The following is a 21,015-nucleotide window of genomic DNA, read 5'->3' on the forward strand; positions in this document are numbered from 1 at the left end:
GTTTAGGAAGCTGGCATATGAGGGTATATACAGTGCTTAACAAATTTATTAGACCACCTGTCATAAAAATAAAAAATAGATATTTTAGAAATATGTAAAAAAGCAAAATGTGGACTTCAGAATACTGGACTTTTCTGAGAAGTCAGAAATGAATCAAGCATTCAGCCACTAATTTTTTTGTTCAGGAATGCATGTAAATAACTGTGATCTGGCATCTTAATTAAAAAATAATAATGTGCTTCACTTTTTTCTGCTTTTTTGTAAAATGTAAAACATTTTTGGATGCATAACAATAATAATTATATTTTAGCATTAAAAATATAATTTGAATTAAAGAACAGAAATTTAAAAATTGATTTTGGTAATGATCACTACTATGGCAGCTGTGGCATAAAGCTTCTGTTGGGTGATGTCTAATAAAATTATTATTAACCAATATATATGCACTGTATATGTTAGGGCAGTGCAAAAAAGATCAAGCACCTTTGGTTACTGTTTGTAATGTTCTTATTCAGATGCTCATAATTTTGATCAGGAATGTTTAGTTAACTGTGATGGCTAGAGGAAGAGCTGAAACGCTTTGTCATTTTGTCCTGCTTTCTACATGGTGTAACTGTTGATGCCTCATCTTTACTATTTACACTTGTCAGCCACACAACATGTTTCTGGGGGCTGACACTGGCCAGTGCCTCACTTTGAGAATCCTAATTCTAGAGCAAAACTTGAAACAGGCTAAATTCATATATCTTAGGACCTTGTAGGAAATGTTTGATGATTAATGACAGTTATAAAGATAGTTCATTCTGATTAATGTACGTCCTATATGGTACTAGATAAAAGTCATTAAAATTTATCTTGTAGGGACTGGGAGCCATATTTCATAACAATTCATCCAACACTTGATGACGCCTTTAACACATCCAGATGTCAACTTGCCAAAGGTACTGTTGGAAAATTAGGGAATCACTAAGGCCAGTACATTCATCCACTGGTAGATGAATGTTACAGACTTTAGTGAAAAGGCAAAATTTTCAGTTCAGTTCAGCTCATTTTACAACAACAGTTGTCTTATGTTTCTTGATATTGTAATAAAAAGAGTATCAGTAAGAGAACTCAAGGACTTGGTGAAAGGAGGAAGAACTCCCTTCTAACATACCTCTGGTACTGTAGAACCTTGGTGACTATAGAGTGTCACATGCTTAGACTGTAAACCTTTTCCCAGTATTCAGGTTTAATTATAGATATAAATACGCACTCTGGAGGTTACCTGACTTACTAGTAGTGTAAGTTTTTCCATGGAGAAACCTTCTGAAAATCCTAATAAAAGAACCCTGAAAAATGTGACAGAGAGCATTTCCTCCAGAGAGCCATTGAAACCCTTTTTTTCTGTGCTAAAACAATTTTAGCTAACACCAAGGCAAAAAGCTGTTCTCTGAGGCACACGTGAGTTTGTCTCCTTCTGAGTCTCTCATTTTTTCTGTCTCGTGTTCAATGCTCTAGTCATACCACACAGACATATACTACCAGCCTTCTGTGTTCTGTTTGCCACTACACGTGCGTAGACTGAGTCAGTGACTGTGAGACATGCACCATGTTATTATGTCTGTATGAGACAAGACTCACTATTGACTAGTGTATGATGGCCTCTCACAGGTGTTGTTACTCCAAACAGGGTGCAGGGCTGTCAACATATTCTTGTTGTTTTGTGAAAATATACCTCAGTGACATGACACGACTTGTTGCTGAAAAGGGTAATTGCATGTGTGAAGACTGAGCTAATGTTTGAAGGCTTGTTTTGTTTAGTAACACCTTCTTCTTCTTCTTCTTCTTCTTCAGGGTTCCCAGTCCTGTGTGGGATGTTAACATACTGGCGGCACGTTAAGGCTGAAGGAGCATGGTGAAACACCAACCCTTACAGGTCTATGAGAAGCAGGTCTTTGTGTCCTTTGTCACTGGGATCTATGGTTGCCGCTGGAAACGCTACCAGCGTTCCCAAGACCAAAGCTCCAGGGTAAGAATATACCTCTGACCATGAATACTGTCTGCTAAAAACGTAACCTTTGTGCAAGCTTACTCTGATACATCACAACTGTTTGTAGATGAAATCTGACGATTGATTGTGGATAGATGATGAATTATCTTTTGGTAAGGCCGTAGACTATTTATAAAAGATGGTCACCATGATGTCACCAATTTGTTTCTGAATTTTGCCTTTTGAAGCATCATTATGTTCAGCTTTCAGAGCCACAAGTAACCATATTTTTCGATGAGAGGCTGGAGTTCAAAGTTATCCCTGTTGTACTTCTTTTAAGTTCACTTGAAGTCCGCCCACAGAGAGCATGCATAGTTGGTGCCTCTGTGCACGAGGCCATGCCGTCACATAAATTTGGCGACATATGGACGCCTCCGTCTGGTGACAAAATTTAGTCAAATATTATAACATGCCCATAGGGCTGATAAGTTTTGTTAATATGTCGGCAGAAGGACACACATATCTGCTAATTAGTGGTCAGTAGCAGACTGATAAAAGCACAAACTTCTTGGATGGGCTGTACCTCATATCCTTAGCCAGCCATCTTATTTATCATTTCTGTTAAGAATGTTTCCAAAGGCACAAACAGCACAAACACAGTAGAATGCATTTCAGTGAACAGAGGTCAGGCTTCAGCTGCCAGTAGGTTTTTAAACATGGTTCTTACTATATAGCGCTTTTCTACTCATCTTTTTCTAATGAAATTCAAGACATGTTATTGCAAATGCATAATATATATTTTCAGTGTGCTTTTGGGAATGAAAGCACATGAAAGGGATAGTATACAGTGTTTCCAGGTTTTGCTGCAGTCTAAATGGCATACACTGAGGCATGGACCTAGTAGAGGTCTTTCACATAGCTTGTAGTACTGGGAGTACCATGCACATGATAATTCATCCTTTAAAAAGTCTGGTATCTCAATCAGAATTAAAAATAAACATGTAGAGTTTTGTTGTTACTAAAAAATATGTAAATTATTCATTGTTATACATTACTAAAAACTATTGTAATCTTGGCACTGTCCTGCTTAATGTTTAGTTATTCCTCTGCCGTTTTTAGCGTTAATGGAACTTGTAATAAATGCTGTTTGCTCATAGCTTTATGACCAGGCTCCACACTACTGAAAATAATCCTATAACTAACCATACCCCAGTAGCTGGTGTGGGCCAAAGTGGCTTAGTCCTAGCATGTTCTCCCAAGCAGGTGAGAAATCAAGCAAGCTGGGTGACTGTGAACAGCAACCATAGTCATATGTTCAGTTCAGATAAAATAATTATAGTGGGTGATTTGAACATCCATGTAGATGCTGAAAACAACAGCCTAACTGCATTCAATCTATTATTAGACTCAACTGGCTTTTCTCCAAATGTAAATGAAATGACCCCACTCATTGTTTTAATCACACTCTGGAGCTTGAACATTTAACAGTATTTCCTGAAATCTCTCATTTTCTCCTATCAATCTATCAATTTCTTCCTCTAAGTCATCAATGTGTCTTTTAGACTCCATTCCTACAAGACTGCTCAAAGATGTTTCACCATTAATTATTGCTTTAATTTTAAATATGATTACTCTATCTCTATTAACATTAAGATATTGGTGATTAAACTGTTACTTAATAAACCCTTACTTGATCCAGGTGTCTTAGACCAATGTCTAATCTTCCTTTTATTTAAAATAAATCTTGAAAGAGTAGCTGTCAAACAGCTAAATGATCATTTGAAGAGAAATGTTTTATTTAAAGAGTTTCATTCAGGATTTAGAGTGCACTAGTGACGGTTCTGCGTGATCTTCTTGTGGCCTCTGATGGTGGACTCATCTCTGTGCTTGTTCTGCTAGACCACAGTGCAGCATTTGATACTGCTGACTATAATATTTTACTACAGAGATCAGAACACACTGTTGGTATTAAAGGAATTGTCCTGCAGTGGTTTGAATCATATCTATCTGATAGATTCCAGTTTGTGAATGTAAATGGGGAGTCTTCTTCACACACAGAAGTTAGTCATGGAGTTCCACAGGGTTCTGTGTTGGGGCCAATTCTTTTTACATTACATATGCTTCCCTTAGGCAATATCATTGGAAGGAATAGCATACATTTTCATTGCTATGAAACCAGATAAAAAAGAACTATCAACTAGTTAAACTACAGGCATGACATACAGTCCTAGATGATCTCTAATTTCCTGCTTCGGTCAAATCAAGTTATTGTACTCGGCCCTAAAAATCTTAGAAACATGGTGTCTAACCAGAAGGAATTACCTTGGCCTCCAGTAATGCTGTGAGGAATCTTGCTGAAGTGTATTATGTATTTATTACTTATAGGCTAGACTATCACAATTCATTACCATGAGGTTACTCTAAAAAGCCTTCCTGAAAAGCCTTCAGTTGATCCAGAGTACTAACTGGGACTAGAAAGAGAGAGCATAGTTCTCCCATATTAGCTTCTCTTCATTGGCACCCTGTTAAGTTCAGAATTGAATTCAAAATTCTTCTCCACACATACAAGGTCTTGAAAAATCAGGCCCTGTTGTTTCTTAAAAACCTCATAGTACCTTGCTATCTTAACAGAGCACTAGACTCTCAGACTGCAGGCTTAAATGTGTACTTGTAGGGACTTCCCAGGATGCACTGAATTTTTCTCCTTCACTCATCTTTACTATATTGAATCATTAGCACTTATTAAACTCTGGTTCTCACTCCTGTAGTTTGTCTTTTGTCCTGTCACTCTTTGCTCTCTCCTCATTCCCCTCACCCCCAACCAGTTGCAGCAGATGGCTGCCTCTCCCTGACCCTTAATTTCTTCCTTCCCACTGCTAACAAGTGCTCGCTCGTATGAGGTTGCCATTGTTGGGGCTCCCTTCTAATATTGCAACGCTCTAAGGAGAGTGTTGTCAATTTATAAATAAAATTGAGTCGAACTAAATTAAGATTGTTGTCATTTGTTTAATAAATTTGAAACGTAATTCCTTAAAATTTTATTATTATTATTATTATTATTATTATTATTATTATTATTATTATTATTATTATTATTATGTTTTTCTCATTTATAAAGGTCTAAAACAAGTCTATTAGTTTCTGATGTCATCACATTTTTTTTCTCCTGAATTCCTAAGAGACTTCTAGACCAAGCCCTAGTAACTGGGGAAAACAATCTTCACAGCAACACAAGTAATAGAATTAGTGTAGTGTTGCGATGTGTAGAGCAGAGTCAGACACCCAGCTGTATTGGATACCCACTGGGCAGCCACAGCTTCTGCTGCTGGATGTCTTCATTATCACAAAGAGCCAGTGGCTCACCCATAAATTAGTCCATTTACTGAATGTGTGAGCCGGGCACTGATGATGTGCTGACCACGGGGAAAAAAGACAAGCCCACAGCTGCCTCTCTCCCCACTCTGTCTCGTTTACAAAGCTTCATGTAGTCACACACGCTGTGCTTGAATATAAGCAGAGAAGTTTGCATTCATTAAGTTAAATGCTGTCTGCTTAGTCTGGCTTTGGTTTTATTTTAAGGGCAGACAGTGTTTTGATTCATGATTCTGAACTTCTGCTTTTCTCACTCTGGGCTCTCTGAACTTTACACTTTGACATGATTAAAGGTGTGGGAGCAGAAATTTAATAGTAAGGATCAAATTATTATAAGAATAAAAAGATCACTAGGTTGGAGAATTACAACTCAACACTTAATTTTTTAGCATCCTTCAGCTACTTATTTTGGTTTTTCTTGCTTTATCGGTTTGGTTCAGTCTTGCTCTTCTCATTAGCCTCATTTCCAGACTCAGTGGGCACTTGTTTCAGTGTAAAAGCTCTGATAGCACCTGCCCATTATCATAGAGTAATGTAACTGGTTTGTTAAGAAAGTGAAACAGTTATTACAAGCTAATGAACCTGAGACCAAACCACAGCTGTTAAGAGAGTGAATAGTAGACGTACACGGACCTGGTGGCCACATACAAATTAATACAGCGATGTATCTGTGGATAAAGCCATGTGCTGTATGATTGAAGAAAATATGGGAATGGGACAGTAAAAATCAAAAACCTTACCTGATTTAATTTGGCTGACCTCCTGTTCATGATCATCTTCTTGTGCATCTATGAACCATTTTCAGCATAGCTGCTATTTTTAGATCTATCTGTTGAAGGCTCGTTATGTCCTCTTGCGCTTCTGCCTGTACAGTGGACACTGAATCTCCTCCACAGTTTATCCTTCAGCATGATTTGAATGCTGCCTGAGGTCAGAAACTGTGAATGTTTCAGCTGAAACCTGATTGGTAACTGGATGCAGGTCCAGCTCGTATCCTCCACACAAAATTTGGGTCAGTTCGTAACAAAAACTAATGTTTTTTTTCCCTGCACAAATTTAAGGTCCACAGTGAAATTACAGACATGCTGACATGCTTTGTCAATGAACATATTCAGCTGACACTGATCTGACCCTGTACCGTATTTATCAGCAGAGGTGAAGTCAGCAGAAAGATCAGGATTTACGAGCACTGTCAGTGGATGGGTACCAGCAGTTCTAAATGGATACATGGAGGGATCTTTGAAATCCATGTATCAATCAGGAGAAAGCACCACGTGCTTAGCAGCTCCTCTGAAAGTGAATTGCAACTGCACAGTGAGAAGGCCTCGTTAAAGGTTGGAAAGTGGTAAGGAGATAATGGCCACAGTTTGGAAGAAATAAAGAAACCATAAAACAAACAGTGTCTCTTTATTTCATGCATTACATTTCTGGAATATTTACATTTAGGCATGTATGCCTTTAATTTCAGTTAGCAAACCAATCAACTGTTTTTATCACAAGATCATTCAGAAGGTTTTTGTATTCATTGCATGAATTAGATGATCAGTTTGATTCACTGTATTGATCTTCGTTACTTTGTCTATTAACTTTAAGAAAATGCAAGAAAATATATGAAACTGATACTGTGATATTTTGTCCATGGCACACCTGTAGAGCACTTGGTTCAGGCTCCTACAGAGAGAAGTTTACAGGTTTGCCTCAATCACCATTTTCATTACCAAAGCCTTTTCAGCCAGGAATTACTGGAACTGCTGATCACAACCCTTCTCTGACCCCGTGGGTGACCCCCTAATCCTACCAACACGGGGTGGTAGATTAATAAGCTACAACTGTAATCCACAAATATATGATCTTTGTTATTGAGGCTTGTGAATCAAAGATCAAAGACATGGGATATTGATTTGAATGCTGTAATCCATAACAATGACTCATACCTGTCACTGTGTTTCCACTGGAGCATGCGGTAAATTACAGTGTGACTCTGGCTCAGTGTTGCATAGTTATTTATGGTACGCTTGCTACACTGAGATCACAGTAGCTGCTACACAAATTAAAAACAGCGTCTGTATTTCCACCTCGGGTATCATGTTCTGATTAGCCTGGAAGCTTTTCCCTGATGCGTGTTGTCTCTTCTCCTGGCTAAAATGGAAACCTTTCATGGGCTTTTCACTGTGACCTCAGCAGATTCAGTAGTGCAGCGATTTGCTCTTTACCTGCTCACCCATCTAATCATCTCTGAACCTCTTATATAAGCCAATGGAAATGGTGAGTCCAAGCATGGTGTGGTGCAAAGCTGATCAGTGCTCAATAGGATCTGTTGACTGGCCTATCATATTCTACACTCGTCACATGGAATTAACTCTTTAGCCTGGTAACTAGTGAAGGGAAGAGTCCTTGACCGGCTGCACAGGCTCTCCTCTCTGACTTTGCCCCACATGTAAATCCAGAAGACCGGAGATTAAGGGGTTAAAGGCTGGCAACCAGAGAACCCGTTCATGTAGTACTGTGTTTTTACACGTGTTGTTGTAAACATCTGGATTTGAATGTGGCTCAAGCAGGAAGTCAGCATCAGGACAGTTAACCTGAGGTGTGATAGCCATAGTAACATAAAGCAGGTGATATACCTGAACACATGTCACCGGTATTTGAAACACATGAAATATGTGACTCTACTGACTGTTTCAACCACTGCAGTTACCAAATGGGTCATTACTGAGTGTAAAATGTATTCAGGATCATGACATTCCAAGCTAAATGCAAACGAGTGAAAATTAATCAAAAAAGAAATAAAAAAAAAAAAAAAGGGCACTCGATGAATATGAGCTCAGTTATTTGCTGTCCTTTTGCTCTGTGTGGGTCTACACCTCCCCCTGAGCGAACTATCTGGTTCTTTAGGTTCTAAGTTCCACTCTATGCTCTCTTAGTTAGGCATTCATTTTCTGTCAGCTACTGGAAATGCAAAACCAGAGGTAAAAAGTAACTCCAGTATCAGCACTGTAGTTAAATTTACTCAGATAGAGCAAACTTAAGGTACTATTACATGTACTAGAATTCCTTTTTGAAGGTACATTTCAGGAAAAAGTGTTTATTGCTCCAATCTGATTATCTGAAAATTTTAGCTATTAGTTTACAATAAAAGTTCAGCTGCATGTGTAATGTGACTCATCAGTGCTTTTTTATTTGATTTAACATAACCTGAACAGGAGCTATTAAGGTTATGATTTTATTTTATTATTTTATTTTAATTTATTTATGTAGACAGAAATTTTTTAAGTAAGACTTTTCATAGACAAAAGAAGAATTGAAAACATGTCACTTTCAACTCCGGGTAACTGTGTTGGGGTCTTATCAGGTAATTACTTAATCAAGCAAAAATCATATAAAATATTTAGAAATTATCTCAACCAGCTGCAGTATTTATTCAGAATGGAGTGTTTTTACAGTGTTTAGTTCTTTGACTGACAGTAAATAAATGACCTACAGGACTATTTTACAGGGGTATGAAAGCAATATTATATGAACAGTGTCAAAACTGACTTCTGCACATATTTACACACAGTCCATAATGAGCTGTTTGTGTCCCTTTCCAGTGGGAGTGCATGTGGTTCATCATCTTGTGCAGTTCCTTTCTTCTGCTTCTGTTTTGGGCCTACTTCTGGTTGATGGCTCAAAATGATTTTAACGACTTCAACTGGTGAGTCGGGTTTTTCATTATATTGCTTTTAGTGCAAAGCTATTTAAGACCTGCATGTTTGATAACGGTTGGCTGATTTCTAGATGAGGTTGTAAACAGCAGGATGGTGACCTTACCACAGTGGGGTGGCAGCAAGCCTCCTCAACATGTGTATTTTAAATAAATACCAAGAACAAATACCATTGCAGAGTGGGCTCTTGGTACCATCATGGTGTTCAATCAAGGCCAACTACTCCCTTTGACAAAAATGAATTAGTCACCAGAATAGATCCCTTCTGTTCTCTTCATTCTAGGCTGGTCTATAACCATTCTGGAGAATGGAGAGATGAGACACTCCCCATCCTTGCATCCACCACTGTGGGATTCAGCTACATCACTTTCCTATTGGTAACACTCCGAAATGTTAGCGGGCATGTTCACTGATCAGTTGAGATATACAACTGAATGAATTTTACTCCTTTTTCAGATCTTAGCACTTTTCCATATATCCTTGGGCCAGCAGCTGAATCTCTACTGGGTTCACAAGGTACAGTGAAAAAACATCCTAAGTTGTTGCCATGGAATCACTCCTGCGACACTTTCAAAATAAAATCGAGTTCATCGTGGTGTCTGGTCTCCACAGATTGGGGTGCTGGCTACACTGCTCACCACTATCTCTGGAGTCATTTTTGTTGATGACTTATGGGGAGATGAGTGGGACATTCTGCTTGTGTCACTGCAGGTTCGTCTATAGTTAACATCATTTTTGCAGTCCTGTTTGGCTAAAATTACTGTTTATGTTCCATAAAAAAATGCAAATTGTAATAAAAAAATCGAGCTGAACTGGTTCAACATTATGTCCATTTCTCCTTTGAATGAGGAATTTTTATTGGGATGGTGAGGTCTGCATTTTCTAAAACATCTAAATAAAAATCTCTCGAGCACTCGAGCGTACCGGTTTTACAAGCCCTGTGTGTCTATTTTTAACATCATCATAACAAAGTTGCAGAGCTTTGCTCTGATGCTGCTGTATGTAATTACTAACCACCAATTAAGGCCAGCATTTCACATTTATCTTTCTTTATCAGTCCACAGCACCTTTCCTGCATCTTGGTGCCCTGGCAACAGTGACAGCTATCAGCTGGTTGGTAGCTGGATATGTTGTCCGCAGAGAGAGATCCAGTGAGTGATGACTTGTATTTCAAGTAAAAATCACCTGTCTTCACCTTTGGAGATTGCTTTTGACTTCTTGCTCCTATTTGAAATATAAATTTGCATCCAGTATTATTTCAGTAACCAGAGGAACCAAATATACATGTTTACCTACATATATACCCATGTGTAAACTGACTTGTTATTGCTTTCCTGTAATCATCTGATATACCCTGCTTTAGTGGATAGTTTTTCCTTATTCAAGAACCTGCTGGTACTCCTACCCATCAAAGCACACAAAGCTGACTAATGTTTGTTATTAGGAGTAGATGGAATGAGTTAAAGATGAATAGTGACTCTTGAAACCCTCTTTGCACTCTCTTAGATATCCAGGTGATGGTGTTGTTTATCTACATTGTAATCCTCCTTGCTCTCTGTTTGGCACCACTCACATTCACCTGCCCCTGCATCATGGACCGTCATAGCCTCAAACCACGACCAAACATCATTGGCCGGCGGGGAGCTCCTATGGTAAGTTGGTGCTTTGCCAGACTTTGCTGCCTGATCCACTTAATTGTTCAAGTGGATGATGTGCCTCTCTGGGGTAAGGGCATGGCACCTGCCAGGACCTGCCAGGTGTTCTGGTTTCCATGAAAGCGCTGAACAGGACAGGATCGGATTTTTCTGCACACTGAATGTGTGCAGCATATAGAACACAAGCTACTGTTGTCAGCAGCATACTGTCATCTCAGAGCTGTGTTTCCTTGCATTCTCAAGGCACGCACACACACACACAGTAAATTTCACAGACGAAGACATGCCTTGCTTTCATGTCTGTGCGGTGTACCATAACTGTAATGTGGTTTTACAAAAATCAATACAGACTAACATAAAATGCATCTCTTTCTCTAAGTGGATGCTCACATTGATCCTGCTGCTGTTCATAACCCTGTGAAGCTGCATATAATGAACTCAGATCAAAGACTCCTAAAAAGAACTGTAAACAAAAAGCATATCTTCAGCTTCTGTTAAGGTTATGTCAAAGCCAAATCACATTCATTATTAACAATAATAATCTTATTGGTGAGTCCCATTAATATCAGACAGGTCTGTGGGCAGGGGCAAAACACAGGGAGCTGGGGGAGGCACTCACTAGAATTAATTTTGTTATTACTTTGGTCCAATGATCTTATTTTATTTGTGCTTTAATTTAAATAACTTGTCACTGTCTGCATTACATTTCAGGTATACTTACATTTAGGCACTGATACCTGTAATATCAGTTTGCAAAGCAATCAACTGTTTTTATGACACGATCATTTAGAAGATTCTTGTATTAATTTCATGAATTATTATGATATCAGCTTGAGTCGCTGCATGATTTATGCTCATAGCCTTCTTTAGAGCTCCTTCTGTTACTTAGTGGTACATTGTTTGTGTATGTAGCAGGATGCTTAGCTGTGAAATCTGTCGTGTATACAGTAACATGAACAGGGAACTAAAAATAAAGCTGATGCAACACTAAAAACACTATGCATTAACATAATTATGGAGATTAAATGGTTGCACACTAGAACTGTTATATTTCCTCAGCCTGCATCTCTTTCCAACAGTAATGTGATGTATGGAACAAAAGTTGTGATGTGTTGTGCCAAAGAAAATGCAGGTAGTGCACTGTGCCCTTGGGCAATGTTGACTGAATACCATTTACACACAGCATTTAAACAGCAACCATCCATCCACTTCCGCTTATCCTGTTATTTAAGTTTAGCTCAACTACACCACGTGTGTACATCTCACAGAAATATATTATTATTTGATTTGTATGGTAATGATCTCAGAACCTCTTTGCACAGCTCATGCATAATGTTCTTATAATTCTGTCATTTCCTCTGACAGCAGTCTTTCTGTCTGTTTCCTCTTTGCCCTAGCTGGCTCCAGAGAACACCGTGGTGTCCTTTAACAGAGCCCTGCAGCATGGAGTCAGCTCCTTGGAGGCTGATGTCACTATTAGGTTATAAATCACACATTCATAAACTTTCAGTCATGAGTTGTTTCTATTTAGTGCATTCGGCTTGCTCTGAAGGTCCATACAAGTTGTACATACAGGTTGCTTGGTAGAAATAATTACATTTAACGAGCAACTGTGTGAGAACTATGGGATTCAGATGTTATGAATCTGTTGACCTTCAGTGTTTAGTGCAGGGGTAGGGAACTCCAGGCCTCGAGAGCCGGTGTCCTGCAGGTTTTACAGTAGATGTGTCCCTGATCCAGCACACCTGACTCAAATGACTGAATTACCTCCTCAGTCTGCAGTCAAGTTCTCCAGAGTCCTGCTAATGACTTCTATATGTGATTCAGGTGTGCTGGAGTTCCCTACCCCTGGTTTAGTGATTATTGGCACGTTTCACTGCTGCTTTTTGATTTAAACTCTTCTATATCATGTTTAGGTTTCCTGTAAACTGAAACATTTAAAGTGCTGACTGTTTTGCTTCTTTTAGTGTGGACGGGATTCCCTTCCTCATGCGAGATCGCACTTTGAGGCGGACCACAGATGTCAGTAAGATCTTTCCAGCCAGACAGTATGAAGATGCCTCCTTATTTAACTGGACAGAGATACGCGCTCTAAATGCAGGCCACTGGTTTTTGGAGGTACTATAATCCGCTTCACTAAAAGCCACCTCAAGTCCCTCAGCTGTAAATCATGACTTCCCCTCACACAGCACATCATTCTCCTTATATGGCTGTATGAAATGGTCAAATTGCCTTTAGAACTTAATAGACTGCAATTAAAATGTATTAAGATTTTGTGTTTGCAAAGTATGCAGATGCTTTTATCTTCTAGTATAAAAGTTTTTAAAAATCTAATTTGTAGTTCACATTATGAAAAAAAAAAACTGTTATTTACTGCCTATCTCAAAGTGCTCAAATAAGCTGCATATAGATAAAAAGACAAACAACAAAATGCGCTAGATATGTGACATCTCAGCATCTTCCTCTCTCTTGTTTCTTTCCTCTGCTTACAGAGTGACCCCTACTGGACAGTAGCATCCCTGACAGCGAGGGATCGGAGCAGGATAGGCAACCAGACGGTTTGCAGTCTGGTGGAGATGCTTCGTCTGGCTGCCAGGGCCAACAGCTCTGCACTGCTCAACATCCACAAGCCTCCACCAGATCACCCGCGATACCGAAGCTGGTTCATGGACACGCTGTGGGCTGTGCAGAAAGCTGGGATTTCCCTGAAGAGGGTGAGGACTGTAGGTCCCTCCACAGTAATTCTTCCATAACCTTTAGCTGTGCTTGCAGTAGAGTTACCACTTTAAATAAAACCAAAGTAAAGTGAAGCACGGCCTTGGTGACACCAGGTAGGAGAAGAAGAATAAAGACTGCAGTGAGGAACTAGTTATATGAATTGCTGTAAGACAAGCACTTCCTTTGTTGTCTTCAATTATTGTATATCAGTGTATCACAGTTTTTTTTGTCAACATCATGTTTTTGATCCTACACTAAGCACCTTCTCATCATAAAGCTCCATTTTCTCTGATCAGGGTCTTTCTATGTGAAATGTGTTTGTGCCAGGTGACGTGGACCCCCGACACAGACAGGGGGAAGGTGCGAGGGCTTCACCAGACCACAAGTGAGAAGCTGTCAGTGGAGGAGATAAAGCTGAGGGGAATTACAAGTCTAACCCTCCACTACAGCAAGGCTAGCCACAAAGAGATACAGTAAGAGCAAAGCATCTACTGAGCAAATGGGAAAAGGATCCGAAAACCCCAAAAGAATAGAAAAGGAAGCTTTTTGTGTTATTTTGACCCTCCTGTTACGTTTGTTCCTCGGGAACAGCAGTGACGTCAGTTTGAGCCGGGGCAGGCTTAATTATCCAAAAGTGTCAGAAACCAAAAATCCCAATAAACATTATATCCTCATTAATATCTCATTATTCACTTCATTACTAACCATTTCAATCAATATTTAATCCAGTGATGTTCTTTACTTCTCGCAGATCACGGCTCACTGAGGATAATTAATAATGCATTTTCAAACTTTTTTTTCTGTACATTGATTTATAAAAAATTTTAACATTTTGATTGTTTTTTTTCTTTTTATGGCATGATTTTGATAAATTAACAGATGACATCTCTTCAGTTCAAGGTCAGATTGACCCTTAAAATCAAGACATTTGAATCATGAGGATTTGTATTGAAAGCAAACCAGAAATGAACAAAATAACTAGCACAACACTCGTACCTGATTCTTCTCTGCCCCCCCCCCCCCCCCCCCCCCCCCCCCCCCCCCAGCCGGCTCTCCTGTGTAAACCGGTATGTTCGGTGCACAGCTGGTGCACAGATTTTCATACAAAATTTAGCTGGTTTGGAAGACATATATTGCCTAAATGGGCAGCGACCTCTGAATGCCACTACCCTTTTATCCACTGTGACATTAGTGCCTGGGTTATAGTGTAGTAGAACTTGCTGTACTCACTTGTCCCACACTGTCCTCATAGCTGCCAGCTTGTCTCTCTCCCGCCTGACAGTTCTTGTCTCACGATTATGAAATCAGATTACTCTGGAGACACCGTGGCACAAACTACAGCCCCGCCTGTCTCTGCATCCCACAGACTGGCTGTTGATTCATCCTTTTTATAGACCCAAGCCAGGATGATGACCCCCAAATATGCTGTAAATGCATTTTATCCAGCTCCTTCCACTTGTCCCCTAAAACACGCCTTCCTTCTAGATTTCGAGAGTGATTTTCTTTATTGAGCTGAGCATGACCAGCTCAAAAGCTGACTTGATCTCTCTCACACAAGTCAGTGCCATGCTTGAGGACTCTGGCACTGTCTTCATTATGTTTCTGCAGATAGTTTTGCCTGACGTATATTTGGAGATGAAGACCACCATGTGAATGACTTGCTTGGACAAATATGAATAACAGTTTCCTTATTTGGTTCATAATCAGATTCGGAACTGACCTCAAGATAGTCTTCATCCTCAGACCCATCCTCCAGAGCTGTCAACTGTTTACTTCTGCTGCTCGTTTTGTAAAGCTCTGACATCATATAACGAGTACATCATATGTAACGGCAGAGTGTGGTGTTGTTAAGACTCCCTTGCCAAGAATATTTATATGTTTTGCACCTTCACTTCTGAGGGTCCACTTAATGTGGGTGGAGTTTATTACCCACAGGAACAGAAAGGGTCAAAACAACACCTGCATTCTTTACACTTTAGAAATTGAGGTGAATAGCATAGGGAGAGGGAGAGAGAGAAAGAGACTGGGGTGAAATATGTCTCACAGTTTCAAAGAAACAGATAAAAAAGATGTGGCAAGTTTTTCATGGGTGTAGCCCACATACTCAACTCTGCTGCTCAGCCCATAAATAATTTTCCTTACATATGTGGCTCCATTTGAGGGGAAATAAAAAGGCTTTCCTCAAGTATAAGATATTTTTTCAATTATTTAACTCTGGGTCAGTTTGACCTGCAACATAACAGGAGGGTTATGCTAAGATCAGTAAAAAACAACAAGCTTTTTTTTTTTTTTTTTTTTCTTGGCTGGTTTGTAGCTTAACACGGTGTGTTTACAAAGAGAAATAATCCCTGAAACAGTTTCTAACACTGGTCAAATCTTCTGACTGGATTGGGAAAAAAGAAGGGAGCTCACCAGATCTCTGCAGCTTGCTCAGTCTTTCAGTTCGAGGTTAGCTGCTTGAAGTGATATTTACCAACACAGGCCTAAAAAATGACACTTAAAGCTGGCTTCAAATGTGAGTCAGTCTTCATAGACTCTCATGTCAAATGTCCCACTTTACAGAATTAAGAAGTGGTAGAGCCAAGCCCTGTTGATTGACAGCTGTAGTTGTTTGCAGTCTACTAGGCCTCTACTAGGTGCCATTTAGAACATTTTAAAGGAGTTATCTCAAATAATAAGGCCTACTCTGATACAACCCTGTCTCAATTCATACTTTAGTTTTGCTGAGTAAAACTAGCATTTTATTAGCCTGTAATTTAGCAGTCATTAGTAACTATCTTTGTCTGTGGGATCAAATGTCACTTCTGCCTCCATGTGACATCACCCATTGTAAGCCCAGCCCACTTCAAGACAGACAAAAAATAATAATGAGTAAAAATTAATAAGCAGCAGATAATTTTCATATAATTGCATACATATAGACCAAGGTATTTGCTAAATTACACTGTTATGGTCCTTGAACACATGCTTTACCTTCTTCAGGGACCTTTGCTGACTCTATATTGTCTGATTCTACATGAAACACAGCCAGCTTCACAGTGCACTCACTATTTTCCGGTGGCTGCAGAATGATAAGAGGTGAATGTTGATAAGAGAGTAAAGAGGTGAGAGGAAGTGGACCTCTCTTTTCAGTGCTGACTTGTATTTTTCTATCCCCCAGGGAGTACCTGGCCAATAATGTGAGTGTGACTGTCTACCCAGTGAACGAGCCCTGGCTCTACTCCATTCTGTGGTGTAGTGGGGTGCCTTCTGTGTCTTCCGATGCCCCCCATGTCCTCCGAAAGGTGCCTTATCCCATCTGGCTCATGGTAAACAGCTCTCTATTCTCCTTCTTTCAATAGGCACAACACGCACACACACACACACACACACACACGATGCACAAGCAGCCAAGGTCACACATTGAGATGAGAGGACAGCAGGAGAGAGGACAGAGACTGACGATGGCCCAGCAAGACTCAAGGGCTAGGGTGCAGAGAAATATGAGGGAGCTCAGCGGCAGGCTTTAGGTGCAGCGTGGAATTATAGAACAACAGGACCCCGGGAGAAAAGTCTGAGAAAGTCTAAGACAAGGGCACAGATTTGAAGAAAACAGCAGCAGTCCAGAAGCTTTTTGCCTTAGTCACTGCTTTGTGTCAGCTGTAGAAGACATCAGTGTTTACGGTGACCTCCAATGGCATTGACTGGAAACTACTCCTCTTTTTGTCTTGTCTTGCAGAGCCAGAGCGCTTATAACTTCATCTGGATGACTTCAGATCTAGTCTCCCTCGCCGTAGTCATAGGGGTTTTCTTTTTCCAGAAGTAAGTGCAGCTGGGACTGTGAATCCCACACACAACACATGCATGTAATGCATGGGGATACAGAGCAATAATAATTGTACTCTAAATGTGAGTCACTCAGTTGTGTCGCAGTCGTGTGACACATGTATGCTACATGATACATGAGATACTTTATTTCTGAGCGTAATTCTTTACAAAAGCACAGAAATCTTGGAGATTACAATAGATGATTATCAGGATAGGAAAAATACTTCTGCTACTATATTAGTTCTACTAATGAATGATTGAAAGAATGAGCTAGGAGGGAGCTTCTATTAAAAAAAACAAAAAAAATTCACAATAATAAAGGGGTGCACATTTAAGACAAATTTAATCAAAAAAGTTTAAATTTACAGTAAAAAACTAGAAAGTCTTTCATCCCTCAGCTCTGATTTTTCTATAAATACATTGAATAGCTCTAATATGCCCCTTACACACGCAAAGAGTGTGTAAGGGGCTCTTTTATTTTATTTTATTTTATTTTATTTCAAGGCCACTAGCTAAAATGACTAAAAAGACGCGTGGTCAGTTCACCAAAATTAAACAGCTTTTTTTTGTGTTTCTGTTCTCCATGTGCCACACCCCCAAAACAATGGAGATTAATACATTATTTTTGGCAGTGCAGAATTTGAAATTAATTAAGTATATAGGAGTGACTACCAACTACTACAGGCCACTGAGAAAGCATTCATTTAGGTAAACTGCATAATCATGTGTAATCATTAGGCCTATTTTGTGTGGTGGGGCATAGTTATTAATATCATTTCCTTTGGTGAACAGGGCTAACCATATTATCCTGCATCCATACCTGAATGATCTGTTGAGTCTAAAGATTTGTCTCATATGTGGCCAAGAGCTCAGTGCATTAACATGTTAACATCAGGGGCTGAGCTGAACCATGGCTTTGTCCAGTCTGCTCCTTCGACACTGACTGTTCATTCTACTCTTTCTTTTTTCCCTCCTTGTCCTCTGGGTGTTTCCATGTTTCTTCTCTGTGCTACAACCTCTCTCTGTCTTCCTGTCCTCTCTTTCTCCTCTGACATTCTTACTTTGTCCTGTGCTCTACCTGATCTGCATGCAACCTTTCTCCGCTGCCCTCTGGCATCTGTCAGCTATCATATGATCAGGTAACTGCTGCGTCTGCCTTGGCCTTTGTTTCTGCCTCCTCGTCTGTCCTCCTTGTGCTTTTTGCGCCCAACACCCCAGGGCTGGTCCCCTCCCATCTTTCACCACACTTGTTTACCCCTTCTTTAACAATGTACACCTTTGAAATAAAACTACTACTGAATTAAATGGTGTAATGACACAGCTTCAGCCACTGCCTCTGTGTGATTGTAAGAGTTTGTTTGTGTGTGCTCTAACAGGTGGAAGATGAGCGGGATGCAAAACTATAACCCAGAACAAATTATGCTGAGCGCTGTGGTGCGAAGGTCTAGCCGTGACGTCAACATCATGAAGGAGAAGCTCATATTCTCAGGTGAAGCTTTGATAGCAGACACACATCACCAGAACTTAACAAATCAGCTCACACATGGATTTTATTACAGCCCATAGCCATTTGGGAAACACACCTTCATTACCAAGCTGAGCACAACAGGAAAAAAAGGAGCTATGACTCTTTTTTTTTTTTTTCTAGAAAAGGATATGTGTATGAAGAGTATTCAAAAGAGCCCAAGACAATTGAGACTGAGGCAGATAAATGAAATTGTTGGGATGCTTTAACCATTTTCATATTTCCTCCTATGATATAAAAAACTTAAGCAAATATTCCCCAGACATGTTGATTTCTAACCAAGTGGCTAAATGAGACTACAGAAGTTGTCAGGAACATTCAGTATCACCCTGTTTATAGCCTAATGTCAGGGTTTTAATTTCAGCATTTGCATCTGTTCTTCTACAATCATAAAAAGTATGCTGATATGTGAAGGTTTTCTTAATGAAACAAAAACAAGCATGAACTTTGTTTTCTGCCACAGCTTCTTTTAAAAGCCTTTGGAAAAATACCATTTGTGTTTCGTCAGGGAACCAGAATAATGCTCTTTTCTGGGTGGACCTACAAAAAAACATGTCCTACAGCAATCTGTGAAGAGCCATGAATTGTCCCTTCTCAGTGTGGGTTGGATTTTACAATAAAAGATTAAAGATTAACATGTCTTACACAGTTGTTGGTCAGTTCTAGTAGGCATTAAGTACACACCTAGCTAAAATGCTTTGCCCATGCCTGTTTACCCTGTGGTCTCAGATAGGTGAAGCTAACTCTGAGGTATGTAGACGACAGGTGTTGATATAATGCATCTTAAAAATTCTGTGTCTTTTTTAAAAATGTGTCTTTTTGATATTTTCAGAGCTTAACAATGGGCTCAGCAGTACAGAGGAGCTCTCTCTGTATCCCGAGAATGGACACGTCAGACATTCTCATGGAAGCCTGAGTCGCTGAACAGCCGCAGCTTCAAAATCATGAACATTAGTTTGACTTCAGAGATTTGACGCTGATTGAAAAATATTCTTTCATCAGAAGAAACAAAGATCACCCCAGGGTGCTGACCTGTTGATGACGAATGCATATCGTGTTTAAAGTACTGACTATTAAAAGTTTTTAATTATAGCCTCTTGCTCTCATTTCTTAATCTTCCAACATGATTGTCCACTGGATTTACTCACGACGGACTTGAGAGTATTTTATTTAATATTACGTATTTTTCTCAGTAATTCTGTGTACTATTATCAGTTTCAGCCAAGTTCTTCTGAACTAGTTAGCCATTAATATTTTTGCTCTAAGAAGATGTTTGTTGTCTTAAATGATTTTAAATCTGTTTACAAACCTTAAAAAAGAGCATCAGTTCATCATCGACTGGTATGTGTCTGTGGTGTGATCACTAATGGGCAAAACTCTCAAAACATTATGGCACCAAACCCTGCAACGAGCTTCATCCAGCCTCTTCCCTCAAGGCAAATTACAATTTTAAGCCAGTTATTTTTCCTAAAAAAAGCACTTTGATATCAGTGCTTTCAGCGTTATTACTTTGTAATTCTCCTTTGACACAACAAAAGAATCTCTGATTAGTTTCCACTTTGAACTGATGCAGCCGTACAGCTGGATTGTTCTGAGGCACATACCCCACTCTGCTTTCATAAGACAGGAAACAGGCTGGAGAGTGATCTGTATGGTGTAGATATGACTTACTGGACATGTTTCTACTTTATCCCCCTCTGAGAGGACTGTCACTTGTTTGTCGTTGTGTATTTTATTCTTGCACTGATGATTGTTTTGTCTTCTTTTAAGTGTGACAGACAAAGTGAGGCGCACACAGAAACCTGTTTTCTCGCTGTTCTAATTTGCCTCTTTCTGTCATGCCATGATTGTTTTTTTTCATAGTCGTATCAACTATTGCAACTTTCACATGGCTGCCTTTTTGTTAGAATGTTTAAATATTTTTATCTTAGTTTTATTATAGAGAAAAAAGTTCAAGTTACAACTACACATTTAGCTGCAGACATGTTGACTGTTCAATAAAAATGAGAATTTCTTCATGAAAATCTCTCCTGTGGATTCTTCATGTTAGCAGACGGTGCACGAACCACACAAAAAGTTCCAGTCGTGTGTTTGACTTTTCTATTATGTTACAGAAGAGGAGGAGGTGGGGGTTGCTACATCCACTTTTTATGTACGATCCATGCATTTACCAGGTTTAACTCCAGATATTTGGTCACTAGCAACTATCTGGTTTATAAATGTTTTACTTTAGAATCAAACGTACACATGGAGGAGTCAGCG

The 21,015-nt window shown here is 39.5% G+C and overlaps 1 protein-coding gene across 3 annotated transcripts in view; it reads left to right on the plus strand.

The window, feature by feature from the left end:
- gdpd5a (glycerophosphodiester phosphodiesterase domain containing 5a) overlaps positions 1 to 20,777 on the plus strand; it is a 28,106-nt gene extending 7,329 nt beyond the window's left edge. The window contains exons 2-17 of one of the 3 annotated variants that reach the window (XM_030745986.1): positions 1,837 to 2,011; positions 8,935 to 9,038; positions 9,332 to 9,425; positions 9,505 to 9,564; positions 9,661 to 9,759; positions 10,106 to 10,199; positions 10,555 to 10,700; positions 12,101 to 12,183; positions 12,671 to 12,821; positions 13,196 to 13,426; positions 13,749 to 13,894; positions 16,582 to 16,729; positions 17,140 to 17,222; positions 18,353 to 18,367; positions 18,605 to 18,717; positions 19,586 to 20,777. In XM_030745986.1, the coding sequence (XP_030601846.1) occupies positions 1,895 to 2,011; positions 8,935 to 9,038; positions 9,332 to 9,425; positions 9,505 to 9,564; positions 9,661 to 9,759; positions 10,106 to 10,199; positions 10,555 to 10,700; positions 12,101 to 12,183; positions 12,671 to 12,821; positions 13,196 to 13,426; positions 13,749 to 13,894; positions 16,582 to 16,729; positions 17,140 to 17,222; positions 18,353 to 18,367; positions 18,605 to 18,717; positions 19,586 to 19,677 (1,776 nt within the window). In that variant the 5' untranslated portion in view covers positions 1,837 to 1,894 and the 3' untranslated portion in view covers positions 19,678 to 20,777. The remainder of the gene's footprint in view (positions 1 to 1,836; positions 2,012 to 8,934; positions 9,039 to 9,331; positions 9,426 to 9,504; positions 9,565 to 9,660; positions 9,760 to 10,105; positions 10,200 to 10,554; positions 10,701 to 12,100; positions 12,184 to 12,670; positions 12,822 to 13,195; positions 13,427 to 13,748; positions 13,895 to 16,581; positions 16,730 to 17,139; positions 17,223 to 18,352; positions 18,368 to 18,604; positions 18,718 to 19,585) is intronic. The other 2 variants (XM_030745987.1, XM_030745988.1) reach the window with 2 other exon arrangements.
- The last annotated feature ends 238 nt before the right edge of the window (positions 20,778 to 21,015 follow it).

Source organism: Archocentrus centrarchus, chromosome 14 (genome assembly GCF_007364275.1).
Source record: "Archocentrus centrarchus isolate MPI-CPG fArcCen1 chromosome 14, fArcCen1, whole genome shotgun sequence".
NCBI lineage: Eukaryota > Metazoa > Chordata > Actinopteri > Cichliformes > Cichlidae > Archocentrus > Archocentrus centrarchus.